Source organism: Vulpes vulpes, chromosome 2 (assembly GCF_048418805.1).
Source record: "Vulpes vulpes isolate BD-2025 chromosome 2, VulVul3, whole genome shotgun sequence".
NCBI lineage: Eukaryota > Metazoa > Chordata > Mammalia > Carnivora > Canidae > Vulpes > Vulpes vulpes.
In genome coordinates, this window is record NC_132781.1 from 163,838,009 (window position 1) to 163,865,873 (window position 27,865).

Below are 27,865 nucleotides of genomic sequence, written 5' to 3' on the forward strand. Positions count from 1 at the left end.
TCGATGTACAAAACAAGGTTTACTTAGAAGCAGGAGTGCGGTCCAGGATACAGTACAAACTCGGGGATCAACTAGCCTGGGAACCGCGGCCCCCCAGGGAGGGTCTCCTTGGGGGTCAGAGCTGCCCTGGGAGAGCAGCGGGGCCTGAGGTCGTCCCGGGGCGGCCCACCAGGGGGCAGACACGCTCCACCGCCTCGAGGCCGGGGCCAGGGCCCGGGCAGGGGCCGGGCAGGGCAGGGGCAGGGCAGGGGCAGGGCAGGGGCAGGGCAGGGGCAGGGTAGCCGGACGTCGGACTCCAAGGGAGTCCTGGTTTCTGGGAAGCTCTTTCTCTTCATGGTACTGGCTGGACTCGCCTACCGTCCAGGAGCTCAGATCCAAGTCCAGCCCCGAGTCCAGGGGAATTTTCAACAAGGGATCCAAGTACCCGGGACCGGGCTGGCTTGTCCAGGAGCCCCCACCCCACCCCACCCCACCCCACCCCCGTTCCTTCCAGAATTCGGCCAAGGCCGCACACGTCCGTCCGTGCATCCGTGCCCTGCAGGACTCGGGGTGCGTGTGTGGGGGAAGCGGGCTGACCCTTTAACAGGAAAGAATCCTGGGACAGAACTGCTGGTTTCAGCTGCTTCGGGCGGGCCGGGCGACCCAACAACACGGCTCCACAGACCCACAGCACACGACAGACGCACAGACACAAGACTGGCTCTCGGCGCCCCGCGTCCCCAGGAGACCCGGCAGGCAGAGCACCTTGCTCCAGGACCAGCAAGGTGGGGGTGCTGAGGCCAAGAGGAGCCTCCTCGGGAGGCGGGGGCTGAGGTAGGAGGAGGGAGACTGTGGGCCTCAGTCATCTCGGGTTCCTGAAATTCCCTCGGGGAAGCCGCACCAGACTAGGCACCAGACGTGGCACCAGACGCAGAGGGAGGCGGAGGCGGAGGTGGGCCTGGAGCCGCAGGTGAATCCGTGACGTCAAGGCCGAGACCAGCGAACTCTGACTTCCGCTTGGTCGTTTTGTGGGCTCCTCGGCCTGCATGGTGCTTTTCTTTTTCTTCTTTTTTTTTAATTGCCGGGTGTTAAAATCAGAAGATTTCTGGCTAGAGGTTGGCCGTCTTGCCCCAACTGGAGCGCTCACGGGCCGCTTGGCCGGGCCCTCCGAGTGTCTGATTTCCCACCGTGTGCAAGAGGTAAAGCTGGCAGGCACGGATCCGGGGGTGGTGCAAGCTGCACCGGGGGTCCCCCATCCCCTCCCTGCACGGAACCATCTGATCCAGGACACCCCCCGCCCCCGCCATGCTGGGACCGTCCTGTAGCCTCAGCATCAGGCTAAAGCACTGCCCCTTCTCCATGGAAGGCAGGATGCGGGGCCTCCCAGGAAGCCAGGGCTGCACAGAGCCCAGGGATTTTTTAAAAAAGTAAAAAATTACAAAAATAAGGGCTCTAGAAGCTGAACTCACAGGACCAGCTGGGGGGGGGGCGGCGCTCAGAGTGGCAAGGGCTGGCTCCAGGCGGGCCGGCATGTCCCCGTCCAGCTGGCCTCCCGCTAGCCTCCCGGAGGGACGCACACCACGCCAGGAGCACTTTCCCACAATTCTCCCTGCCTCACCCTTCTGCCAGCAGATGAGAGGAAGGCTGAGGCTGTGGGGCCACTAAAGGAATTTGGCCCAGAAAGAGCCAGAGTCCTGGGGGGTGGGGGCCTAGAAGGCCAGGAACAGCCCACCTGGGCTGTGACACAGCTCACGCCAGTCTGGCTAACTGGACTTCATGCCAGCGTCAGGCACACCAAGGGGCAGAGGCTTATCCTCTGGGTTCTCCAGCAGAGTCTCTAGAGCCCCTGGCTGGGACTGAAACGGGCACTCCTCCTGGGAGAAGGGGACCTGCTGGTCATCTGGGGAGCTGGAGGGGCCGGCATCCACGTCCCCCGTCGTGCGGCTGGCCTGGGAGGAGCACTGAGGGCCGTGGTCGGAGCCGCTGCTGCTGCACACGTTCACGATGCACGTGACGTTGACCTGGGTCCCGTGGCCGCCACACGAAGGCTCTGCCGAACAGAAGACGGGAGAGGGCGGTCAGCGGGGGGTCTTGGGGTGCAGGAGGTCTCCGCGGCCTGTCCGCTGCCCAGGAGACAGGTTTAAGACAAAAGGGTCCGGAGCACCAGGCCAAGAGCTGAGAGGCCACGGTGCTCATCCAGCTCTGCTGTGTGACCTCGGGCAAGTCACTTCCCAGCAACTCATCCCACAGGTGGGAGGAGCCCATTGCGTAAAGCAGGTGAAGGGGCCCAAGAACAAAACCTACTTCCCACCAGAGTCAGAGAAGGGAGCCGGACGGGAAGTGGGCATTACAGACCCGGGTCATGCAGCGGACAAGGACTATGAGGAGTCCCCTTCGGGACCGCAGGCAGCCTCAGCAGTCCTGGCCACACCAACCAGGAAAAGGCGAGACCTCTCTGTCACTGGCTCCTTGTCCACTTGTGGTAAAGTCAACACCAAAGGGTTTGGAAATCACTCCCTCTCCCTCATGGAGCTGAAACATTGACCTTGAGTGTCCCCACCAGCTGGGGGGCCTGGATGCTGGGTGTAAGGGGGGCTGGATGCTGGGTGTAAGGGGCTGCATGCACCATGCCCCACTACGAGGAGAGCTGCTCCTGCTCTTACTGCGGGGCCGGCCAAGCACCCAGCCACGCCTGCTGTCAGGGGCGCCCGGGGCGGCCTGGGTGTCTGTCTCCAGCTCCTGGGAGCCTGAAAGCAGGAGGGAGCCGGAGCGGCACTGCTCGGAACAGCCCCAGACAGGCCAGGGGAGGGACGGCTGCACTAAGGGGGCAGAAGGAAATTTCCACCCTGAGCCACCACAGCATCCAAATGTCACTCGGTCACCACGGCCTTTGCGGCCTTTGCACACGGTGACTGAGACGCTGCAGGGGCGGATGGGGAACGACACACGTGGGCACCACCACACGTTCCCATGGTAGCGAGAGATGCGGGGGCGGGAGGAGGGGAGGAGCAGAGGTGACACGAGCTGGGGGGACAGAGAGCAGGGGCAGAGGGTAGGAGGGGCGGGAGACATGGTCGGGGTCCACCTCCAGGCCACAGGGGAGGCCACACCAGGAGGACTGTGGAAGAGATGTCACTAGGAAATCAGAAAGATGATTCCAAGACTCAAAGGCCAGGAGTTTCTCTTTGGAGTCTCGGGCGCTCATCCAGTGAAGGTTTAGGACCACGGGCCACCCGTTCCGTGGGGAGCTCTCAGGCTGGGGTGGGGGCTCCGGCAAGGCATCCCAGTGATGAGGGCGGGAGGGGCCGGCGCCCCCGGGGTGGGCACCTCAGTGCGTGAGGCAGCCGGGGAGGGCGCAGACCCGGAACCAGGCGGCAGGGAGGCAGGGGCTCCCGGAACCAGGCGGCAGGGAGGCAGAGGCCGCAGCCCCGCCAGCCGGATGCCGTGCTCATCCGCAGCCGAGGAAGCGGAGGCTCAGCAGGGTTAAGGAGCCTGTTCAGATTCCCAAGGCACCAGAGCGGCCAGGGAGGCGTCTGGGGAGGACCCGACCCACTGCCGTCCCCTGACCTCCCGCCAGCATGGGAGACGGACACGCAGGCCCGTGGATTTCACCTGCCCCTGCAAAATACACCCAAGGGAGCCCCAGGCTTTCGGGAAGGGGGCAGGACCTCCCTCCAACGGGGGCACTGAGGCTTCTCCCCACGGGTGACCCTGTCACAGACCAGGTCCAGAGCAAAATACATTGTGTAAATGGGGCCTGGGCTTCTCCAGAACCCATGAGGTCCCCACAGCCCTGATGCCTCAGGCCCAAAGGGACTGGGCGACGGGCCACAGCGAGTGGAGCCCTGGAGACACCACTATTCACGCAGCTTTCCACCCCAGGGCTCTGGATCCTGAGAGCCCAGGGGGATCTCCTGCCTCTGACTAGCTGTGTGCCCCGGGACGAGCTCCTGAGCCTCCCTGGGCCTCCGGGGCCACATCTGTCAAATACAATAGGTTTTAAGATAACACTATATAGTAGTATTTAATAGATAATCCAGATGCTATATAATAAACATTATAGAACGCATCATGATGCTGTGATGTTAGGACACGTAACACTTATACACCATAACACACAGGAAAACCCCCTCCTGGATATCGGGGACTCCGAGGACGAGCTGGGATGGTCTACAAGGCGGGGTTTGTCTACAAGGCCCAGGAGGCGCACAGAGCGGGGGATGGAGCCAGGTGGGCTCCCACCTCTCACCTGAGCTGCTGGAGCTGGCCTGCGCCTCCCCGGACCCATGGGCCTTCCCGGTGCCTGGTGCCGGCGGCTGGGAGCTGGCTGCGCTCTCCAGGGAGCTGCTGCTGGAGCTGGGCGCCGTGGTCAGCAGGTGCTGCTGCTCGGGGCCGGGGCTGCCGCGGGCCTTATCGGCGGGCAGGTGAGGCTGGAGAGGCGGGAGACAAGGGGGTGCGGTGAGTGGGGCCAGCTCCCCTCCTCCCCTGGGCACCCCAGCGGCACCCCGTGACATCAGCAGGCGGTGGCCGTGATTCACGCGGCGCTTCTGCCCACGGCTGCCCATTCCCTCCACACCGTCCCCGGACGCGGGGTTCTGTGTGGTTTCTGGGATCAGCATCTGGCTGCCCTGGGCTTGCGAGCCCTGGGGGGGGGTGGCAGAGCCCCGTCCACCAGAGCCCTAGGGGCAGTGCAGGGCTCTGCGCAGAAGGCAGGCGAGGCCCAGAGGAGGACGGGACTTCCCGGCTCCTGTGGGAACCTTGTTACTAGGCCCCCGGGGGCTCCGCCGCGTCCCTAGCGCTCCGTCCTGGATCGGGGCGTGTGTCCTACAGGGGACACTCAGCAGCATCTGGAGACGCTGTTGGCCGTCACTCCCGAGAAAGGACGCAGCTGGTGTCCCGCGGGGAGGCCTGCAGTAAGGCTGAGGGGCCCGTGCGCAGGGAGCCCCCGACGCCAAGACGTCGGAGAAAGTTCGCCCGAGGGGACGGTGACTGGGGGGAGGCGCTGGGACTCCGTCCTCGTCTGTACGCTGGGTAAACACTGTGACCCGCCTGCCACGTAGGGGTTACAGCCCGTCCAGCGCCCACAACCCCCCCCACCCCCGAGGCTGGGAAAGCGGCCGGGGCCTGTGACGCCGCTCCGGCCAGGGAGACGAAGGAGAAGGCCGCCAGGGCTCCGGGGACACCGTCTGACGTCCTGGTAAAAGGCCCGGTGGCTGGCGGGCACCGCCCCCTCCGCCCGCCGCAAACCCGGCGCTCATGTACAAAGGGGGGACCACGACCTCACGGGGTGAGGCCCCACGCAAGAGGACACATGTTGCCGCAGGGGGCAGAGCTGGGGGCCGCGGTCTCCCGCAGGGACGCGGCTACTGGTCCCTGCAGCTGGCAACCCCTCGACCCTCCACACTGTGAGAAAAATAAGGCCCCTCCGCTTTGGTCGCTTGGGACGGCGTGCCAACCCCACCAGGAGCCCACGGCCCAGGCGTGCCAACCCCACCAGGAGCCCACGGCCCAGGCGTGCCAACCCCACCAGGAGCCCACGGCCCAGGCGTGCCAACCCCACCAGGAGCCCACGGCCCAGGCGTGCCAACCCCATCAGGAGCCCACGGCCCAGGTTCGGCTCCAGCAGAAGCCCCCACAGACCCTACTTCGTAGAAAGATCAAAGGCGAGCAGCTTTGGTGGAAGCGAGGGCAGGACGCAGGGCCCAGACCCCCAGCCTCCCTCTCAACCCCGGGCCAACCCCTCCCAGCCCCCTGGACCCGGGGTCGGGGGGCAGCATGGGGGCGCCCCGCTCTCTGACGCGGCCCCGGACGGCCGCCTGACCCCGAGGACGAGCACGGGCTGGCCTTCGCTCCGCCCACAGGGCCAACACGGACACAGGACACCGGCCTCCAGAATCCACTGCTCCCCCAGAAGGCAAGCCAGCCCAGCAGGAAGGGGAGCAGGGGAGCGGGGAGGAGCAGGGGGAGGAGCAGGGGGAGGGCAGAGGAGCACTCACCACCTTGGCTTCTCCCTGGAGGCAGAAGGGCTTCTCTGCAGAGAAGAGAGAGGGGGTCACGTCAGGGACAGCAGCTTCCTCGAGCCACACAGGCGTAAGGAGGGGGGAGCACGGGGCCCAAGCACAGCCGTTCAGAGAAGGCCCAGCCCTGGGGTGGCAATCACCCCCGGACGAGGTACACGGGGGCCCCGGCCCGTGCCCCTCCGCGGCGCCAACCACTTCTCTAGCGCCCGCTCTTCGTTCCCGCTGTGCGCTCGTCCTCGGGTGCCCTTCCTGTCCTGTACACATCTACCCGTGGAAATCCGCTGCGGCTCACATGCCTCCTGCCCCAGAAGCCCAGGAAGATCCCCAGGATTTCCAGACAAGACTCCCAGACTGCCGGGGCCCCCCGGGTGGCTCAGCGGTGCAGCACCTGCCTTCTGCTCAGGGCGTGACCCCGGGGTCCCAGGATCGAGTCCCACATCAGGCTCCCCGCATGGAGCCTGCTTCTAACTCTGCCTGTGTCTCTGCCTCTCTCTCTCTCTGTGTCTCTCATGAATAAATAAAATCTTAAAACAAATAAAAAAGAGCCCCAGACTGCCACCCCCTGGGACTGCTCTGATGGCATCGTGTCTCTTAGCAGGTGAGTTAGCGGCACTGCCTTCTGCCCCAGGCTCTGAGCTCCACAGACCAGGGCCTGCCGTTTCCAGCTCCATCTGACCCCCAGGGCTGTGCCCAGTGCTGGGCTCACAAGAGGACCCAGGAGAGCCTCCAGAACAAATGGATGAAAGCATTAGAGGAGGGAATGAAAGCTTACTCTTCTTCTGGGTCACGATGACGCAGTTCACCAGCCCTATTATCAGCAGACCCAAGGTCGTCACACCTACAATCAGTCCTACAAGGAAAAAGAGAAGCTCAAGACAGCTGCAGACAGCGAAGGCCGGCACCAGGGGCCGGGCAGCTGAGCCAGTGAGCAGGGGTGTCCGGGGGTCACGGGAGGGGCAAGCCCAGTCGGAGGCTCTCCAATTTAATTACACGACAAACCAGCCCAAAACCAGGCACCAAACTAACCGTGTGTGTCGGCCACATTCGTCCCCGGGGTCACCGGTTTGAGCTCTGCGGCCCACGTAGTCCTCACCCCAGAGGGAAGCCCATGAGGTGGCCCAGCCCCGACCCCATTACTAAGACCACCTGAGACAGCGCCCGGGAGCCCTCCGCCCTGGCGGAGAAAACGCTGACGCACCCCCCCACCCGCGGTTCTCAGCAGTGACAGCCCCAGGTCTCGGGTCGCAGCAGAGGCCACGTCTCACCACCACCTGCGTCCAGGACAGACGACAGGTCCCGCCCGCAGTGGGGTCTGGGGGGGGGGGGGGAGGACTCTGAGACAGAAGGGAGGGAGGCGGGAGGCTGACCGATCGGAAGCGAGATGTCGCCTGTGCTGAGCCCTTCGGCTGGGGGGCTGGGGACCGCCGGGAACAGAAGGGAGGTCCGAGGAGGCGTGCTGGGTCCTGGCGTTGGCTCCGCGGGCCCGGGCTGCGTAGACCCTGGCTGCCGCGTGGAGGCGGGGCGTGGGGCCGTTCTCACGGTGGGGGGCGCAGGTGAGCACACCGCATCCATGCTGGCGTTGCCAGGGACGGCCACCGAGCTACAGCTGCGGGACAACACAGGCCGGGAGGGCTCGGTGTGGCCGGGCTCACTCAGGGCAGCCGGGGACTCCCAGCAGTATCCGTGCCCCCCACCCTCTGGCCTGCCCCGTGCTGCCCCCGCCCGCGCTGGCCTGCAGGGCGAGGCCGCTAGACCCCTGCCAGCTGCGCTGGGACCCGCGCACCCCGCGGCGCAGGACAGAGCCATCCTGGCGGTGGATAAGGCTGCCTGACGCCTCAACCCGAGGCAGCGGATGGGGGATTTCAGGTCCCGGGGCACGTCCGCCCGGGGGCCGCCCTCCCTGCTCCTCCAGAACCGGACCACCGGCCACTCACATCTGGTGGGGACGGCAGGTATCTGTGGATGACGTCGTGTTGGAGAACGTCCCTGGGGCACACGGAGCGCACACCACGTCTGACGTTGCAGTTCCTTCAGGAAAAACGTGGAACCCGTCACTAACTCAGTGGAACGAGCGGGCCTGGCCCGGGAGCCCTAGGAGACGTGTGAGGGGCCTGGGGACCTCGGTCTGCACCTCTGCCCCTTAGAACACACACGTGTGCGTCTGACACACACACACACACACACACACAGCTGGGCGCTCTGCTGTTTAACCAATGCTAGGGAGCTCCTGGTGTCCAGGATCATGTGGGTTCATCTTCTGGGGCACCAGCGGATCTTCCGGGAGCTTCGGGCTTCACGTGGTCCCTCTCCGGGTCCCCGAGGCCGAGCACCCAGGCAGGGGGCGCCTAACCCAGTGTGCGGGCATGGGAGGGGCGGGGAGGGCAGCTGGTGGGCAGCAGGCACCTGGCCGGCAGACGCTCGACACCCATGAAGCAGAGGCCCCCGGGGTCCCCGAGGCCGCGCCGGCCCCGTACCTGGTTTGGCCACGCCGAAGCCCGGGCGGCACCTGCGCAGGGGCGCGCACAGCCGGCACCCTCCCTGCCTCCTCAGCGTGCAGTACCAGCCCGGCTTGCAGCCGCAGATGCGGTTCTGCTCCCGCGTGCAGGCCTGAGTCTCCACTTGGTCTACAAGAGGCGGGGGCAGCCAGGGTCACGCCCGCCTCCCACGGCCCTGCCCTGCCCTGCCCAGGGCCCCCCAAGACTGCGGGCTCGCTCGTCTCCACCTCCGGGGCGGCCTGTGCGCCCAGGCACGGTTCCCCCTGCGCCCACCCCCCGCACAGGGAAGGGCTGTTCCCGCAGACCTCGGGCTCTGGCGCGTGGAAACGGCCCCGGGGACCCAGCCCGTCCCCCCCGAGCCCGCTCACCGGCGCCGCAGCGGGAGCCGCAGCTCAAGCACTCGGGAACCCAGTTCCAGAGCTGGGTGTACGTGCTGCTCTCGCAGGGGGCACACACGGTGTTCGAGGTCGTGGTGCAGAAGAGCCGTGCGTGGGAGCCTGGGAAAGTGAGGGGCAAGGGCCGCGGTCAGTGCCCCCCCCAGCCTGCTGACGCCAGGCCAAGGCCTCCTGGGAAGGGCTCCGGCCCCTCACCAGGCTCTCACATCTTACAGGCCCCAGCTGTCGCTTCACCTCCAAAGCCCTGAGGCTCATAAAACGCCCTTTTCCTCTGCTCTTCCCAGATGCCTGGGATTCCATCACTGGAACCGCCTGCTGCTAGTCAATCACACTTGAGTGAGAACTGGCTGGCTGGCTCCTCTCTGGTTTATGGTCGGCTAAAACTCTCCGTCTGTGGGTGCGAACCAGCAGGACAGCAGCGGTGGGAACGCAGCCCCTGGTTTCCTGTCAAGGACGAGGACGCGGGACTCCTGCGTGCGTGCAGGGAAGGCGAGCCAGGAGACGGGACGACTCCGGAGCCAACCCTGAGCCCATCCTGCCATATGCACTGCTCTGCTAATCCACTGACTTCCTACAGAGCCCCTGCCAGTTAACAGAAAAAGCGTCACTTGTGAGGTCTCCTAAAACGGGGGAGATGACAAGTACCTGTGTGCCCACCCACGCCTCAGGCTAATGGCCCCAAGGCTCTCCAATGGCTTCTGTAGAACAAAACCTAAACTCTTACCACGGCCCCTGCTAACTTATTCTCTCTGGGGAACACACTGGCCTCACCGTTCCTCAAGTTCACCAGACAGGCTCCCCACCTCAGGGCCTTTGCACGTGCTGTTTCTCCAGCCTGACGGGATATTTGGATAACCCAGTCCCTCACGTCCTGCATGTCTCTGCCCAAGTGTCGCCTCTTCAGAAAGGCCCTCCCCGACCACCACCTATAAAACAGCGTGTCCCGCTCTGTCTCCCTCTGCGTCCCCCTGCCTTGTTGTCTGATAGGAGCACACATGCATTTCCTCCGCTGGCTCGTCTGTGCCTGTTAGATACACAGCCCACGAGGGTGAGGATTTCGCGTGCCCTGCTCTCTGCTGTCCCGCCAGCCCGTAGCCCAGTGCCCGACACCGAGCGGATGCTTCCTGGACGGTACGGGAGTGGACGTATGAATGAACGCGTGCCTGGGTCACCAGGAGTGAGCCACTCTGCTCTCCCAGCTGGGTTAGGCCTTGGCCCCCCCTCGGTGCGGGGTAGGCTCTCGTGGGTTCGCCCACACATGCACTCTGCACCCCCACGTGCCAGGCATCACGCCAGGCCCGAGATCCTGCGGACGAGCTCACGGTCCCGGTTCCAGAGGAGCCCACAGTGGAGGCCAGAGGAGAGGAGGCCACGACTGTGGGGGAAGAGCTCCCCTTGGGGGGGTCGGGGGGCCAGTGGGAGCTCAGAGGAGGAGCCAGATCTGACCAGGCAGGGGGGACAGGCTTCCTGGAGGAGGCTACATCCAAGCTGAGGTCCAAAGGAAAAGTAGGAGCCAACCCGGGGCGGAGGGAGCTGGGAGTTGTGCCAGGAAGAGGGAACAGAATAGGTGAAGGCCCTGCAGCGAGAGGCAGCACGGGGCCAACTGGTGAGCCAGAAGGAATTCAGTTAGCAGAGGGCCACGGCCGCACCCTCCCTCCCTGCGGGGCACCGGCCCCCACAGGCCCAGCCCTCACCAGGCGGACACATGCTGCAGCACATCTGGGTCCTCTGGTCGAAGTACTCGCTCCGCTGGCATGAGCTTCCCGGATCCGGAACGTAGGGGAGCAGCGCGGCCTGGAAGAGGGAGGGCAGGACAGCCATGAGCGTGGCCACCCGACGGCCACCTGACGGCCACCCTGGGGCCCTGCTGGGGCTGCGCTGACGTGGGGGCTTCTCCCCCTGAGGGAAAGATAGGCAGAGAGTCCCCACCCTCTGCTGCCTCCTCTCGCTCCCTCAGCAGTGGCTGAGCCCCTGGCCGGAGCCCAGGGTGGCTCCCAACACTCCAGGGGACAGATATGAGGCCCCCACGCTGCCCACAGGGCAGTGGCTTCAGCCACAGAGGACCACGGTGCTCAGCACAAAGCAGCCCTCCGCCCAGGATGCCTCCTATTCCCTTCTGCCCCGGGAATCGCCCCTGGGTGCTTCCAACTGAGTGCTGCCTCCTCCGGGAAGTCCTCCCTGACTCCCCCAGGCTGTGGCAGGTTCCTCCCCCTCTGGGCTCACTCCAACGTGGGGCAGGTGGGTGCACGGGGCCCCCGCGCTTGTGTGCACACATCCACGCGCATGTGCCTGCACACGCATGCACGCTCCGCAAACGTCCTCGAGGCAGGCACGCAAACCACAGCCCCAGCATCTCTAGGCCCTCAGACTCCAATGCAGGGCTCGCAGCACAGGGTTGGGGCCCAGCGGACGACTGCTCTCGGTGACAGCAATGACGGGTCCCCCGCGTGAGCACATGTGCGGTGCCAGGTGCGGGTCCAAGCGCTGCAGGGGCTCTAGCCCGCGGGCGCTACGCAGCCCACTCGGCCCCCTTGTACCGGCCGCCCCCCAGGGCTGGGCCTCCCAGCCCACAGGCCTCTGCCCCAAGGCCTCCTCCGACAACAGCCCATCTCTGTCTGTGACGGGGCCTCCCCAGCCCAGGGCCGCCCCGAAGGACCTGGGAGCCCAAGTCCGGACCTCCCCTGGGGCCCCGGCACACTGGCTGCGCCCCCCATGGGTGCCCTGTGAGCCTGCAGGGTGGGGGCAAGTCCGCGATTCCCCGTGGGCGTGGGGGCTCCAGGGCAGCGCCCCTCCTGGGGGGCACCCGGCAGCGGCCTCCCCGACCCACCTCCGGCCCAGGCCCGGCGCCAAAGCCCCCGCGGTAACGCCAGGAAGGCACAGGTGGTGGCGATGGTGGCGGGCACCCTGCTGCCGACACAGGGCCTAGAAAGGGGACATCCGTGCCCGTGGCTGCGCGTGTGCACACACGTCCACACGCTCCTCACAGCCCCCCGGCGGGCTCAGGGCACCGCCGTCGGGGTGAGGCACCCGCAGTGCCCCAGACCCTGGGCCCAGGAGCCCTGAGTCAACCACGGACAGAAAACAAGCAAAGAAGCCCCCTGGCGGCACACACGACACCCGACACCCACCCCCACCGACAGCAAGCGCTGGGGGCCCTGGGCACAGAGGTCCCACCCTCTGCAGCGCCCTGTCACCCGCTCCCTGGTACCAAGGGTGGGGGCAGCCGCGAGCGCAGGGGGGGCCCCTCCTACTGCAGGGGCGGCGCTCACGTGGGGCCGAGAACCCCCAGAAGCCAGACCCTCAGGGCAGCTCCTGCGCAGCCCCAGGCCTGTCCGCCGAGGGGGAGGATTTCCTGTCAGGGTCCAAAGTCCTGCCGGGAAAGGGCCCGCCCGTGGCGGCCAAGGCTGCGCTCCCTGCCCCAAGGGTTCCCGCCCCCCACCCCCTGCCCCCCCTGCCCCCCGCCCCGCACCGCCCGAGGCCTCCCCTCCAGGGTCTCTTCCTGTAGATTCTGTACTGAGCATCCTTCCCGACACTCCCTCCTGCTGGCGCCCCGTCAGCCCCCCCTTGAGCAACCTCCAGGCCTGTGGATCCTCTTGGACAGAAGAGAAACAAACCGCGGCCGTCAGGGCATAACAATGAGGAACAGAAAGCCCCTCGCAGAGCAGAGGAGCAGGACGAAAGGTCACTCCCCGCCCTGCGGAGCCCGCAGTGGCCTGGGGGGGCCTGGCGGGGCCTGGGGGAGGCCTGGGCCCGGCACACCCACCTCCACCTCCCTCCAGGCCCCCACAAGGTGGCAGCCGGCTCTGGGGACACTGGGCCGTGGAAGCTTCTCTATCCCTCGGCTGCTGTTGCAGGGACTCAGACCCACAGATCACCCACCCACACGGCAGCTCTGACATTTTAAAATGAGGAAATAAATTGGATAGTACTCAATTTACTCAGTTTAGCAAACCCCATTTTTCAACATACAAGTTTTCAGGTAAAAATCTGGAAATCACTGATGACTGTTAATCACTCATTTAACTGGCAGGCGATGTGACCCAGTGTGGTGATGGGGAGAGAAGGGGAGGGGTGGGCCGGTGGATGGGAAGGGTAAAAGAGAGGGAGAGGAGGGAGGGAGGGGAAGGGGGAGAGGAGGGGGGAGGGAGAGGAGGAGAGGGAGATGGAGGGGAGGGCGAGATAGGAGGGAGATGAGGGAGGGGAGGGCGGAGGGAGGGAGGGGAGGGAGGGGAGGGGGGAGGGAGGGAGGGGAGGGAGGGGAGGGGAGGGAGGAGGGGAGGGGGTTGGGAGGGCCCATCTAACATACAATGTATGAGGCACTTGTGATGTGCAAAATAGGGATGGAAAGCAGCAAAGCCACCTCCTTGGTCTCCCACAAGTTCTAGGCCATTCCAGAGGCTGGTGGCTGCTGGCAGGCGGGCAGGCGGGTGGGCCGCGTCCGGGCCTGGCCCTCCCCCTCCACAGGCCTCAGGCCTCCCACCAGCCTCAGCAGCTCCCTTCTCTCTGCTCAACCCGGGTTCCCTCCTCCCAGGACAGGAGAAACCTGCAGAAGAAGCACCTGCTGCCTCCCAGGAGCAACCGTGTGCCCAGATCCGGGGTTGGGGGGGGGTCTCCCCCCAATGTCCACAGCGCAGCTGCTCAGAGGGGAGGGGGCGTGCCTGAGCCTACAACGCGACCCGCACTCCTTGCTGCCCCCTCCCCTGCCTCCTTCTCTAATGAGGGCCCCAGAACAGGCACCCAAGTTTCCCTTCTCCCATGACACAGACTCAGGACCCCCAGGGCCCCCCCAAAAATGTGGCCGCCATCACTCTTCCGGGTTCTCTGCTTTGGCCCTTGGAGGAAGACCAACCGCGGGGTATTCAATAAGCACCTACTATGTGCCGGCCCGGGTGCAGGGCTATGGAACCCTACCTCCACCCCAAGGGCAGGTGTGCGCCCATCTCACAGCTTAGGGACGTCATGCCATTTGTCTGAGGTCATCCAAGAAGGCTGGGGTGGAGTTGGGTCGTGCCTCTCGTCCTGGTCCCGCTGGAGGAACCTCTGGTCTCCTCCTCAGGACTGCAGACAGAGCGACACCCTCACCCTCGTCCCGGGGTCACTGCGGCGCCGCGCCCCATCCATCTACCTCCACGCCCAGCAGGCACTGGGGCCCTGGCTCACCGGGCACACAGGGTCTCTAACTCGGGCTCTTTCCTTTGTTTTCTTTTCCTTTAAGATTTTATTTATTTATTTGAGAGATAAAGACAGAGAGAGAGAGAGAGAGAAGGGGGGGGCAGAGGGAGAGGGAGCCGCCCTGCTCAGCAGAGAGCCCACTACTGGGCTTGATCCCAGGCCCGGGGATCAGGACCTGAGCCAAGTGGCCCAGGCGCCCCATCGGGCTCCGTTTCTGACGCACACATCATGGCCCAGCGCAGGGAACCCCTCTCCGCCACAGGCCCCGTCCTCTGCCCTCAGCTCCTGCCGGTTTCCCAGGTGACCCCCCCAGGAGCCTCGGTACAGGCGGGTCTTCCGCAACTGCAGCCCGTGGGACACCTGCCACCTGAGCCGGGGCTCCCCCCCGGCAGGCAGGGGCAGGGCGCGGCGGGCGGCAGGGCGAAGGCACAGCCGAGCAGGAGCAGGAGCCCCGTGCCAGGCGCAGGCAGACCGCAGGGCCCAGGCAGGGGCGGGGACCAGCCTCCCAGTGACGCTGCACGAAGTCAGGGGCAAGCAGCGCACACCCCGCCCCTGCCCTGCTGCCTGCCGGACGTGGGGACCATGCTGGGTGGAGGCCAGGCTGAAGAGCTGCCCCCACGCCCCGCCCCTCTGGCCCGCACCCACCCGTGAGCTCAGGGCTGTTATTACCCCGAGTCACAGATGGAAACTGTGCCTCAATGGCCTCCTCGCCTCCAGCCGCGCTTCCTCCCTGGCATCACGGTGCCTGCGTGCTCCGCCCCAGGAAGACTGGATTTCAACCCCCTAGGCCCACCCACAGGTGCCCCCACCCTGTCCCCCTCAGGCACCCCTCTCAGGTGGGCAGGGCCTGCCTTCTCTGCGCCTGTTTCCTGGCCTGGCAACGGCACCTGCGCCTGGCGGTGCTCTAAGCTCCTTCCAGCTCTGGTCAGAAGGCTCAGGCCCCTCCCAGACCTCAGAGGACCGGGTGGTGAGTGGGTGGCCGAGAGGCCTCGGAAAGACTGAATGAGCTGGGAGGTGGCGCCGGGGTGTGAGGCCAGGCTGGGGCCTGGGGGAGGCCCCAGCCCCTGCCCCTCCTTCCTTTCCCGGCGTGAGGGCAACCTGTGCAAGTGGCCTCTGGGAGCAGAGGGACCCGAGGTGCAGACCCCCGGCATCCCGGGCGGGGGTCTGGGTGTGCACTGGTCCTGGGGGACGTGTGGGTGTCCCCCTCTCTGAGCCTCAACACCGTCACCTGTAAAATGGTGACACAAGGCCCTGCCCTGCTTCCTCCCGGGGCTGTTGGAGGAGCACAGGCAGGGTCCGGGGACCCCCGGGGGAGCGCTCAGGTCTGCACAGGCCCCGAGTGGTAGACTTGTGTCAGACGGAGTGTTAGAACCGCTCCTTCTGCTTGGTTTCAGCCGAAAATGGACAAGGCGAGGACAAGACTGGGCAGCAAGCTGTGCGGGGCCAGCGCGGTGCTAGATGCCGCCCTGTAAAGGAGGGGGTCCCCGCCCACCTTGAGGCCAAGTGTGGGGAGGCTGACCTGTGACCCTAGGAGCTGGAGGGCCACCCACGCTGACCTACTCCTCGAGGACCGAAGTCAGGAGACGGTGGCAGGCCAGCTGCCGTGACAGTGGCTGGAGGCCCAACTGGGGCAGAGAGGAGGGTCCCACGGGCCAGAGCCCCCGGGAGCAGTGGCCTTGCATCGTCCCAAAGGGGCTTCACTCAAGGGCAACACCTGCAGGGGCGACAGGACCCCAAACAAAGAGCCTGGCTGGGTGGCCAAAAGCCAGGGCCTGGAGGGCGATTAAGTGGCCAGAGGACAGTGTCCGGAATAAGGGGCAGTAGTACGGCTGTGAGCTCCTGACGGCCAGCGAGCCTCAGAACCTGCCAGGGCCACACGGAGAGCCAGACCACGCTCCCGGCCAGCGGGACTGCCTGTCCCTGCGGCGGCCCCTCCCCTCCTGGCCTCCTCCCCACCCTCCCCCTGGAGGAGCAGAAACCACAGCGGCGGCACCGGGAGGCGGGAGGAAGCACCGGGCAAGGTGGCCGCGCCACCAGGGCCATCAGCCATCAGCCGGGCAGCCCTGCAAGGCAAATTCTGGAGGCTGAGTCAGCGCTCTCTTGGGCAGTTGGGCAACCCTGCACCAGATGACTTCCCGTCTTCCCCGCTCCTGGAGCGGGGCCCAGCCCCGAATGTACCCCAAGGTGGTGGCCCTCAGTCCCTTCTCCTATTTATAAATAGACAGTGAGAGAGAGGAAGGCCGAGCAGGGGAAGGAGAAGCCGCAGCTGCTGCAGGACACTGTCCTCTGAAAGCTCTGCAACGGGGGACGGAGCCTTCTGCTCTTCCTGCCACCACGGGTGCAACTGTCTTTGGGGTTTGTCAAGGCTTTTTGAGTTTCTGGAGACACCCCCCCTCCAGCTTAGATGCTAGTATCATCGGGAAGGGGGTTGCACTCCCAGGCTCCCTCAGGCTCCCTCGGGAGCACCCCTGCGTGCAGGGAGAGGGCAGGGAGGGGAGGAGGAGGGAAGGGGCTCCAGGGAGAAGCTTCGGGCTTTGGGGAGTAGCATGTGCCCCTCGAACCTACCCTGTTCACAGAGTCAGAAAGATGGGGGCGGGGGCGCGGCCCCAGGATAAACACCTGCTGTATACACACGGCACTGGGCACCTCGTGCATCCTCTCGTTTATCCCCAAGCTGACGTAAGTCGTCAATGTTACCCCATTTTAGGGATGCAGAAATAGAGGCTTCTGGAGGTTCGACAGTACGTCCGAGAACAGATCGCCAGCAAGGGGCAGACAGCAGCTAGTCACGGCCACATCTGCTCCGTGTCCTCGGACGGTTTCATGCCTTGTTGTCTTGTCCTGCTCCCGAGAGGACAGGACTCCCCTGGGAACACTGAGTGACAAGGCACGGGCGGGTGCATGACTGTCCCGGGGGGCCTCCAGGGCCCCAGGGGCGGAGGTGCAGCCGTGGGAGGGCGGAGGCGCCTGTGGGACCCCAAGACCCCTACACAGCTGGAAACCATCTTCAAGCAATAGAGAAACCCCATCATTTGCATGGCAGCCGCTGGCCCCCGCGGCGCCCGAGGAAGCTGCAGAGCCGTCTGGGGCCCGTCCTTGGGGGCTCACGGGAGCCCCGGGGACTGCGGGGTGCGGCCAGGTCAGGCCAGCCCGAGCTGGGCCCGCGCAGCAGAGGCTCGTCTGCCGTCATGGAGAGGAACAGCATCTGCGTCAGAAAAGGCAGACCACATCACAGGCGGCGGCCGGAGGTGACACATCCCACTCCCTGCCTCCTGCCTGTGATGTCGCTTCAGAAGTGAGCCCGGGGCAGACAGGAAGCCCAGGCTGGTATCCGGTTCTTGGGGCCGGGCCTTGTGCCGAGTGCCAGCGCTGGACTCGGGCAGGGCGTGGTCGCTGGCTCCTTGGGGGTGGGGGCACCCCTTTGCACCCCCTCCCCCCACTGGCCTGCCTGAGTGGCCTCCTCGATCTCCTCAGCTCCTGCCCCCCCAGCCTCGGCATCCCCTCCAGCCACAGCCTCCTTCCTCGTGGTCTTTCCAGAAGGACCCGAAGCCACCTGCCCCCAGCCGAGCGTGGCCCGGCTTAAAACCACCTGCTCCACTGCCCTCAGGCCCGAGCTCAAGGTCCCCGGGTCTAATCCCAGCCCGGCCATTCTGCAGCCTGGGGCCTGTCACCGGTAGGACGGGACGGACAGACGCAGCGCCCGCCACACGGCCGCGGAGGGCTGAGCGTGGCTGGCAGTGAGCGCCCCACACCCCCAGGGCTTCTGGTAGGTCCTTGCTCTTGGCTTGGCTTGGCCCGGCCCGGCCCCTGCACAGGACACAGCAGGCGCCTAACAGATGCTGAACTGTTTAACGGAAGCAAAGGTTTTCATTTCTAAGGAGTCAAAACGAGTTGGAGCCAGCATGGGACTGGGGGGGGGCCGCAGGAGAGGGCTCCCAGGAGGGAGGGGTCTGTCCTCAGCTGGGGAGCCCTCCCAGCCAGCGACCACCATCGCATCCCCGGGGGAGGTTTCCGATCGCCCGCGGTGGGATCCTGGCTCTGCCTCAGTGATCAGAGAGCTCAACACCGGGGTCTCGGCTGCCCCTCCTATAAGATGCGGGTCCTGCGGGTCCCCCTCCCGGGGGCCGTGAGGACTGAGCGCCTGGAGAAGGCCTGGCCCAGCCCCCGCCCCCGGAAGGTCCTGCCCCGTGCAGGGCCCACCTCCCTGCACACCGGGCACACCTGACATGAGCGGGTCCCCCGCCAGGGTCTCCGAGCCCCGGCCACGCCCTCCCTGTGGCCCCATTGGCTCTGATGGTGACCAGTCACTTGGCTCTGGCTGGGGCCAGTCACAGGGCCGAGGGCAGAGGGACCCTGCGTTTCAGGGTGGGACACAGACTCAACTCCGCCTCCCAAGGGCCTCTGTCCCAGCCTGTTCCACGGCCCTAGCCCTCCCTGCAGCCCGTCCCGCTGCGGCCCCCTCGGCCCCCTCTGCTTCACTGCCCCTCCAGGCTGCTCTCCCCGCCACTCTGCTCTGGCCCCTCCCTGGTTCTCTAACCAGCAGTGGCTCCCCACTGCCCCAACCCCTGACAGCACGTTGAATTCAGACCCCCCCTTACTCGCCAGCAGCACGAGACCTCGTCTGTTTAATAAACGTCTGTTCATCCGCAGACAGTATCCGCTCCGGGGGCTGGGGTGGGCGGTCAGGAAATAGGACACGGAAAGTGCTGGGCGCCCGGGGTGGGGGGCGGGTGGCTCAGCGCCTGCCTTTGGCTCAGGCCATGATCTCAGGGCCCGGGATGCAGCCCGGCAGCCCGCCTCTGCCCCTCCTCCCTCCTCAACTAAATAGATAAAACCATTAAAAAAAAAAGAGAGAAAGATAACTATTTAGTAGACGCTCCCAAGATCGCCGGGGCTCCCACCGTTAGCACAGTCTACATGTCCCGCTGCTTGCGTTAGCTGGTCCCCCGCGACCCCAGCCCCCTGTGCCGTCCCTGCTCCTGGCCAGGCTTCCCACGCCCCCGCCCCGCCCCAGCTACGACAGTCTAGCCACCGCCCTGCCTCCCTCCACGCCTGCCCCCTCCTGTACCCACTCATCCCCACCCCACCCACCCTCAGGGCTCAGCTTTCAGAGGGATCCCGGTGTGGTCATTGCAGGACGAGGACCTGAGAGAGGACAGGATCAGGGGCAGAGGCAGGGAAGTGACAATAAAAGATGAGGGCAGTGACCAAAGGGCCGTCTAGATGGGGGTGATGGGGGGGGGGGACAGGAGGGAGCAGGAGGCTGCAGCAGCAGGCAAGAGGCTCCTGGAACGAGCGGACGGAGTCTCTGCTGTGGGTCAGCAGGAGCAAGGCCAAACGGGGGCGCCCAGGATGCCGGCGGTGCAGGGGCCTCCCGCTACCTAAGGTGAGGTGCTGGGAACAGCCCCGCCTCGGAGTCACCGTCAGGTCCACAGTGGGGCCGTGGGAGTGGGGCCACGCGGAGGCCAGGGCTGCGCCCCCCTCTGCCCACAGCCACGATCCCCCACCCCGCACGGTGCAGCACCACCCCCAGCACCTGGGGCCAAAGGACTCTAAGGCAGGGTGGGCCAGGTCCGGGCCGCTGAGGGTCGCGAGGAGAAAGAAAGGGGCCGAGCCCTGCAGAGCAGGAGGCTGAGCCAGGACCAGGCCTCAGAGCCCCGGCCCCGGGCTGCGGTCACGTCGGCAGCCTCTGGCACCTCCCCAAGAAGGCCTCCCACGGACGGCCCAGAAGAGACCCCGCATGGCCCGCCTGTCCCCAGACGCCCCCTGCCCCCCAGGCCCACTCGATTCCCTGAACCCGCGGCCACAGCAGCCGTACCCACCAGGGCCAAGCTCAGATTGAAACACACGGTGGGCCACTGTCTGGACAGCAAAGGAAAACAAACAAAAGCCCCTGGGGATTTCTGCTGCGTCTCTGGTCGACCGCTGGGCCACCAGGGCCCCGGCTCCGGGGTCTGCTGGCCTCTTGAGGACCCAGCGCTCCAGAAACAGACCCGCCTGCGGGGCCTGAAGCCAGAGGGCCCTCCACACGCCCGTCTGCCCCACGCGGGCCCACCGGGGGCCCGGGAGGGGCGTCTGCAGCCTCGCTCCGTGCCCGCACCATCACCTGGCATGGGAGACCTGGCTGATGGGCCTTCTCGTTCTGGAGATGGAGCCAACCGTCTAGGGATCATAAACCTGCACGGGTGACACCTGAGACACATCTGTCCCCACCCCTCCACCTCCGCAAAGCCGATGTGGAGGCCCGGGGCGGTGGCGGGCCGGTGTCCCCCCTCATCGAGAAAGCAGGGCAGAGGCCAACCACAGCTGCAGCCTGGGGCCTCCTGGGCAGCTGCCCCCCACCCGGCTCCCCCAGCACCGCTCACATTCGGGGCGGGAGGAAACCTAGTCTTCCAAACCCCGGTCGGTCGGTAAACAGACACTTCCTCCTACTAGGTGCGTCACCCGAGAGCCCCAAACCACAGTGATGTCACCACCCCCACCCCATGACCTCACAACACACTACGGTGGAAAATGACTGTGGGGCTCCGGAGGTGGGCCCTGCGCTTCAGAGGCCCAACCCCACGGGCCACAGCGATGGGCCGCAGAGGAGGCGATGCCCACAGCCCTGGGCCGCAGAGGAGGCCGGCAGGGCCCCAAACCAGCTCGGAGGGCAGGTGCCCGATGCAGGTGGCAAGGCACTTCTTCGAGGAAGCCGTCGCTCCCCACCAGGCTTCCCTGAACTGGGAGTTCCCAGACAGCCGGCCCTGCAGCAGAGACCCACGGTGCACACACACCCACGGTCTCGGGCCCCGACAGGCCTGGCTTCCAAACCTTACTAAGGGGCAGGGAGGCAGGGGACCCGTGAATCCCCTTCTGCCTGGAGCTGCTGCATCTCGGAAGCGAGTGGACAGGCAGCCAGGATTCCTCGATGCTAAGGGCGCCTGGGTCAGGGAGAAGGTTCCAGCAAAGCCAAGGGGATTGAGGTCAGCAGGAAGGCAGTCTGGGAGGCCAAGCCAGGAACAGCGCGGGGTGCTGGGCTCTCCTTCCTGGGGGAACTTCCAAACCCCTCACCCCTCGGCCGTGGCCTGTGGCAAGCATGTGCAGAGCCGGCACTTGCCCGACATCCAGGAGAATGTCGGGGTGGGTAAGGGGGAGGGTAAGGGGGCGGGTAACGGGTGGGTAACAGGATAGGTAATGGGGTGGGCAACGGGGTGGGCAATGGGGTGGGTAACGGGATGGGTAATGGGGTGGGTAACGGGATGGGTAAGGGGGTGGGTAACAGGATAGGTAATGGGGTGGGCAACGGGGTGGGCGACGGGAGGCTTCAGATTGGGATGCCGAGCCCCAGAGAAGCGAAGGACCTGGGCGCCGGCACGCAAGCCCAGGACCGCGCTCGGCTGGGAGCGCTGCTCTCCTGACAGGCCGGGGCTCCTTGCTGGAGCCTCGCTGTCTCAGAAGTCCCTCAGAGCCCCGAGAACGGTCGGCCTGGCCTCAGACGATCCTCCACGGGCTCTCCCTCTGCGGGGTTACGAGCAAACAGAGGTTCAGGAGCACAGAGGCGGGAGACGAGGTTTTAGAGACAGCCCGGAAGGCCCATCCCGCAGGCGGGAAGGCTGAGGCCTGGGTCATCAGGGTCCACGGCGCCACACCGAATGTACCCCCTCGCTCACCCTCAAATGTCATAAAGCACCTGCCATCCTCAAGGACTGGGGGTGGGCCTTACTGACCCCACAGCCGTGGCCGCAAGCTCAGGCCCCGAGCACAGGCGACCGGCCAGTATGGGTGGCCCCAGGGTGGGGGCCAGGGTAGGAAAGGCCGCTGGGCAAGGGTAGGCACACGGGAGGCTGCTCTCGGGGCAGGCCAGGCCTTGGGGCCCCACGGCTCAGGGACAGAGGGCCCCGCCTCACCCAGAGCACCCCGCAACCCGGAGTCAGGTGAGGCCCTGCAAAGCCACAAACGTGCAAGTGGCTGCTGGGGAGCCGGGGAGCCGGGGGAGCAGGGGGATCTGGGGGAGCCCGGGGAGCACCTCCGAGCGACCGGGAGCCAGCGCGATGACCACAGAGTCCCCGAGGCGGGGGAAGGGACCGAGCTGAGGGCCCTGTGACTCTGAGGCCTGGGCCCTTCCCCTAAGTCATCAACTCCGCTTCCCCATGGCCAGCCCGGGTGGCCGGAACTCGGGGCGCCGGCACCTCCACCCGGTTCCCGTTCCGCTGGTGGCACCCCACTGTCCTCCCCAAGCCCCAGCTTCCCTCCCTGCCTGCTTCTGGGCAAGTCACATGCGGACAGGGGCCCTGAGTCACTGCCAGTGGGTGGCCCCATCACGAGCTCGGGTGGGGATGTCGGGGACAGGAAGGAGCACTCTAGGGAGAGCACCCGCGCCTAGACAGACCCGAGTGCAGCATGAGGAGGAGCCCCGAGAAATACCCGGGACGGAGGGGACGGACTGGAAGCAGCCCCGCCACCCCTGGCTTCTCACACTTCTTCTGTCTCACCCAGAACACGGGGCGGTTCCGCAACTCAAGTGAACTGTTGCCCACGTATTCAACATGTTTGAGCACCTACTGCATGCCGGGCCCTGTTCCAAGCCGCTGGTTCCCGACCAGGGCAATGGGACGTTTACACTAGGGGTGACATCTTTGCCACAACAAAAGCAGGGTGACTAGTGACGTCGAGTGGGTGGAGGCCAGGGATGCTGCTAAACATCCTACACGCAGGACAGCCCCACAACAGCCACGTGGCCCAGTGTCACGTGTGCTAGGAACCCCGTTCTGGGCTGCGAGCCCAGGGCAGGTCCCGGCCCTCACGATGCTGACGTTCCAGTAGGCAGGAGCAACGGAAGTGAAAGAAATAGGACAGATGACGGGTGTTGCATGAGACCACGAAGCAGAGGGGCGCCGGGGGGCTCAGTCGGTTGCCTGTCTGCCTTCAGCTCGGGTCACGATTCTGGGATCCAGGATTGCACCCCACGTCAGGGCCCCTGCTTCTCCCTCTCCCTCTGCCGCTCCCCCCACTTGTGCGCTCTCTGGCTCTACCTCTCTGCCAAATAAATAAATAACATATTTTAAAAGAAAACAAAGCAGTTCAGGGGAGGGAGGGCACCTGGTGGGGAGCTCTCCTAGGCAGGATGGTCAGAGAAGGGCTCTCTGAGAATCATTTCTTTCAGCAGAAGGAAGTGGAGTGAATGAAACCAGAGGATATCAGTAGGAGGAGCATTCAAGATGAAGGCAGAGGCAAGTGCTAAGGCCCTGAGGTAGGCGTCTGTGTGGCATGCTCAAGGATCAGAAAAGCAGCCAGCATGGCATAAAACTGAGAACTAGCACTAAATGTAACACACACACACACACCATGGCTGGCATCAAAATTCCCCCCACCCACCCCCCCTAATGCACAACCTTCCTGGCTATGCCCCCAGGAAACACTGGATGGTCAGGACCCTAAAAGGTGCCCCACCCTGGAGAAACACAGTGCTCCAGGAGCCCCTGGGTCAGGCCCCAGGACGGCGGTGAGGGTCACCACCCGACACTAAAATGCGGGCAGGTTCTCGGCCGTATCTGCTGCGATGCCCTTCACACGCACCCGGCTCTGAAGGAGAGCAAGGTGCACAGACAGGAGAAAGGACGGAGGCTCACTGCCGTGGCCCAGCTCACCAGGGCAGGTGGGGCAGCGCCCAGGTCCACAACCCCTGGTAGTGGGGCTCCTGCAGGGCTGGAGCATCTCGGGGTCCCCAGAGCCCAGCACCAGGGTGTCCTGGAGAAGGTGTCCACACATGTTGGGGGAATGAATGAGTGGCACCGTGGTAGGGCGTCCAGCCGCCTGCCCCGGCCCTGTGCTGGGGCGCCCCACTGCCAGGCCACAGCCTCATCAGCTGGCAGGTGCCCCTCCGGGACGTCGGGCAGGCCAAACGAACATTCCGGGTCAGCACGGACACCGCTCAGCCACCTCCACTCCAAAGACCACCATCCCCAGGCCAGTCTGGGAGCCCCCGGCGCTCCCCTAGACTTGAGGTGGCCTGGGCCCTGGGTAACAAAGAGGCACGCAGTGGCCCCGCAGCCTCAGGAGCTGCGGCAGGAGGTGGGCCCCTCCCCCAGCGAGGAGCAGACAGCCCGACGGCCGGGCCGCCCACCCCCGGAGGGTACCGAGTGCTCGCCTACCCTGCCAGCTTTCCTGCCGGTCACTTGCCCGATGCCCGAATGAGAAGAGGGAGTGACGTGTCCACGCCAGCCAGCAAACACGGCTTTTAAAGGAGGCGAGAGCCCTGGTGGCAAAGCCAGCCTGCCACACCTGCCGCCAGGTCTCCTGGGGGCTCCCTCCTCACAGCCACCTTGCTGAGTTCACAGGGAGCATGCGGGACCTGGGGGGTGGGCAGGAGGCGCGGGCAGACAGACACGGGGAGGCCAGAGCGACAGGAGCTCCGCGCTCGGTCCCCGCAGCCCCCGCTCGCCCCCGGCTCCACAGTCCTGGGAAATGTCACCCCATCCCTGGGGCCTCGGTTTGCACACCTGCCCCTTGAGGAGGCGCCGTAAGGAAGCCTTCAGTGAGATTCCCAAGGCCGAGGACAGTGCCTGGCACTTAGTCCAAAAAAAAAAAAAAAAAAAGGAGCTACTGTGGGACTACCGAGGGGGAGGAGGACCCCATGGGCCCTGCAGTCCAGGAAATTTCCATCTGTTGAGGTGGGTGGGTCAGACAGACTGGATTAAAAGCAGAAGAGAGTCTGTCCTCAGGAGGAGCGAAGAGCAGAAGATCCAGCTGGGAGACCGAGGGGAGTGGGAGGGGGACAGCGCCCGGGGGATGGGGGGCGAGAGGTGGCAGGAGAACCCAGATCACGGCTCACTCCGACCTCGGACGCTCGGGGCAATTTGTGCCTCTGCCCCTGGAGGCCAGAGGAGGCTCTGCTCGGACAGGGATGGGCAGGGACGGAGGTCCCCCCGCAGGAGGGTCGATCCACAGGGAAGGGGGGGGGCAGCGGGGCCAGAGAGCGGCGCCAGGCCGGGGAGCACCCGGGCAGGGACGAGAGCTGGTGGGGAGGGCCCCCACGCTGCCCCGGGACTCGGGCCTGCTCCTCTTCCCCGGGAGCCCTCTCCAGGCCCGGGCCTGTGGCTCGCTCCTGCGCTCTGAGCTCTGAGCCTCTGAGGCCGCCCCAGGGCACATCCTGGCACCCACTGCGGGGGAGTCAGTTCTGGCCCCGCGGCCTCCAGCCTCTGCCCTCAAGAACCGGACTCTAAAGCCGTCTCTAGTCACAGCCAGGGAATCACTCCGCCTCACCACATGAGTCAGTGCCACCTCCCCCGTCCGCCCGGCCAAGGTGGTCACCTGGGTGGGCACACGGCGAGTCCATCAGCGTAAGGGCACCACGGAAGGCGCGAGGGCACACCACCTCCCCAGCCAGGCCAGGCGGATTGACGGAAGGGCGCCCCCCATGCCCTTCCATGAAACACAAGTTCCCCGAGCCTCTGTTTGCCTTCTCTGTGAAATGGGGCTACTCTGTCCCACCAGGGTACAGGGACAGCCCCAGAAGGCAAAGGATGAGCAATCCCCTCGCACGCTCCACCTTGCTACTGAGGTGGGTGCAGGTAACGCTGACCAGCACCTCCTCCACCTTCCTGGAGTCCCTGAGGGACCCCGGGTGCCTTTGATAACACGCCCAGAAGGCCCCCCTCACCTCCTGTGTCCCCAGAACTAAGCCCACGGGGCCCTGGAGACACTGTCTCCTCCCCATCACCCAGAGCCCACAGAGCACAGGCTCTGAAATGGTCCCCGGACACCCCAAGTTGGTCCTGGGGAGGGGGGTCTGTGCAAAGAGCGCGGGAGTCAGCCCACGGCCCTCCTGTGCCCTTATTAGGCGCTTACTGCACACCTGGCCCTGTTCTTTCAGGGCACAGCCCTGGTATTTCTAAGAAAGAGGAAAACCATAGCCCAGAGGAGGAGGAAGTCTGAAGAGGGTGCCCGCAGCCCCAGTGGGGACAGCACCCTGGTATGGAACTGCCTGCCCGGTGGGGTCCTGGCTCTAGTGGGGAGCAGCCCGGGGCCGTCCTGGGGACCTGGGTTCGAGGCCCGAGTGCACGTGTGCCCTGGCGGGGGTCTGGGTGCATGAGCCATGGTCGTCTTGCTGGCGGGGGCAGCACCTTGTTTGCCCTGAGCCCCTGTGGGGTGCCCCGGGGTGGGTAGGGATGGAGGGAATGCGGCCGGGGTGCCCCGGGGCGGGTAAGGGTGGGGGGAGCGGGGCCGGGGCGCCCCGGGGCGAGTAGGGGTGGGGGGGAGCGGGGCCAGGGCGCCCTGGGGCAGGTGGGGGGGGAGCGGGGCCGGGGTGCCCCGGGGCGGGTAGGGGTGGGGAGGAGCGGGGCCGGGGTGCCCCAGGGTGAGTATGGGTGGGGGGAGCAGGGCCAGGAGCCCTGGGGCGGGTAGGGGTGGGGGGAGAGGGGCCAGCGTGCCCCGGGGTGAGTATGGGTGGGGGGAGCGGGGCTGGGGTGCCCCAGGGTGAGTATGGGTGGAGGAAGTGGGGCCGGGGTGCCCCGGGGTGGTAGGGGTGGGGGGGAGCGGGGCTGGGGTGCCCCGGGGCGGGTAGGGGTGGGGGGAGCGGGGCTGGGGCGCCCCGGGGCCGGTAGGGGTGGGGGGAGCGGGGCTGGGGCGCCCCGGGGCCGGTAGGGGTGGGGGGAGCGGGGCCGGGGTGCCCCGGGGTGAGTATGGGTGGGGGGAGCGGGGCCAGGAGCCTCGGGGCGGGTAGGGGTGGGGGGAGAGGGGCCAGCGTGCCCTGGGGTGAGTATGGGTGGGGGGAGCGGGGCCGGGGTGCCCCGGGGTGAGTATGGGTGGGGGGAGCGCGGCCGGGGCGCCCCGGGGCGGGTAGGGGTGGGGGGAGAGGGGCCAGCGTGCCCTGGGGTGAGTATGGGTGGGGGGAGCGGGGCCGGGGTGCCCCGGGGTGAGTATGGGTGGGGGGAGCGGGGCCAGGAGCCCCGGGGCGGGTAGGGGTGGGGGGAGCGGGGCCGGGGCGCCCCGGGGCGGGTAGGGGTGGGGGGAGCGCGGCCGGGGCGCGAGGGCGGCGCGAGGCACCCACCTGGCCGGGCACGGCGCGCCCCGCGCCCCAGAGCTGCAGTCCGGCGGCCAGCAGGGCCCACAGGGCGGCGGGCGCCATGGTGCGGGCGGCCCGGGCGGCCCCGACTGTCGCCCTCGCGCCTCCTCCCCGCGCTCCGCTGCCTCCCGCGCCTCGGACGGAAAGCGAAAGCCGGCGGGCGGCGGGCGGGAGGGAGGCAGGTGGCGGGGGCGGGGCCTCGAGGCCACGCCCCCTGTAGGCCCCGCCCCGGCAGGCCCCGCCCCGCCCGCCCCGCCCCTCCCCGGCAGGCCCCGCCCCCGCCCGCCCCGCTCCCTCCCGGGCTCCTCCCACCCACCCGCCGGGCCGGCCCCGCCCGCGCCAGCCGCTCCCGGCCCAGGGACCCCTCAGCCTCCCTCCAGGGCCCGCTGCCCCCGAGTCTCCCCCATCGGGTTGGGGGCGGCCCCCGCGGGCCCTCAGCCTGGCCTGTGTCACCTCCCAAAGGTGACGGAGCCGGGGCGGCCCCTCCCGCTCCTCCGGAATCCAGACCCCGGGGCGCCCGGCGGGAACCTCGGGAACCTGGAGCCGGAGCCTCTGAGCCTTAGAGCCGTCTGGGGTCTGGGTCTCGGTCTCGTCTGGAGCACACGGCGCGGTTTGTCTCCAAATGCACCTGTGACCTAATAGCTGTGCGCTCTATTAGGCGCTAGTCCCACTACTCATGCGCTCACTTACCTTTAAACATTTTAAGATTTTTTATTTATTTATTAGAGACACACGGAGAGAGAGAGACAGAGAGAGAGA

The 27,865-nt window shown here is 66.4% G+C and overlaps 1 protein-coding gene and 1 long non-coding RNA gene across 2 annotated transcripts; one reads left to right on the forward strand and one right to left on the reverse strand.

The window, feature by feature from the left end:
- Positions 1 to 27,254, reverse strand: TNFRSF1B (TNF receptor superfamily member 1B). Its single transcript, XM_072751166.1, has 10 exons — positions 27,092 to 27,254; positions 10,584 to 10,683; positions 8,863 to 8,991; positions 8,474 to 8,623; positions 7,934 to 8,027; positions 7,367 to 7,605; positions 6,772 to 6,849; positions 5,976 to 6,010; positions 4,229 to 4,409; positions 1 to 2,029 (listed from the first exon to the last, which is right to left on the reverse strand). Exons 1-10 carry the CDS (start codon positions 27,167 to 27,169, stop codon positions 1,743 to 1,745), a joined length of 1,371 nt encoding a protein of 456 aa, XP_072607267.1. The 5' UTR covers positions 27,170 to 27,254; the 3' UTR covers positions 1 to 1,742.
- On the forward strand, positions 14,891 to 18,710 carry LOC112929721 (uncharacterized). The gene is made up of 3 exons (XR_003236973.2): positions 14,891 to 15,028; positions 15,456 to 16,416; positions 16,769 to 18,710. It is a non-coding gene; the product is annotated as an uncharacterized lncRNA (long non-coding RNA).
- Positions 27,255 to 27,865: the final 611 nt, after the last annotated feature.

Coding starts and splice junctions, on each gene's coding strand:
- TNFRSF1B (XM_072751166.1), bottom strand. CDS start 27,169: ATGGCGCCCGCCGCCCTGTGGGCCCTGCTGGCCGCCGGACTGCAGCTC. Junction 7,606..7,933: donor ACCTGCCGTCCCCACCAGAT/GTGAGTGGCCGG, acceptor GTTGTCCCGCAG/CTGTAGCTCGGTGGCCGTCC. Junction 2,030..4,228: donor GGCCAGCTCCAGCAGCTCAG/GTGAGAGGTGGG, acceptor TCTGTTCGGCAG/AGCCTTCGTGTGGCGGCCAC.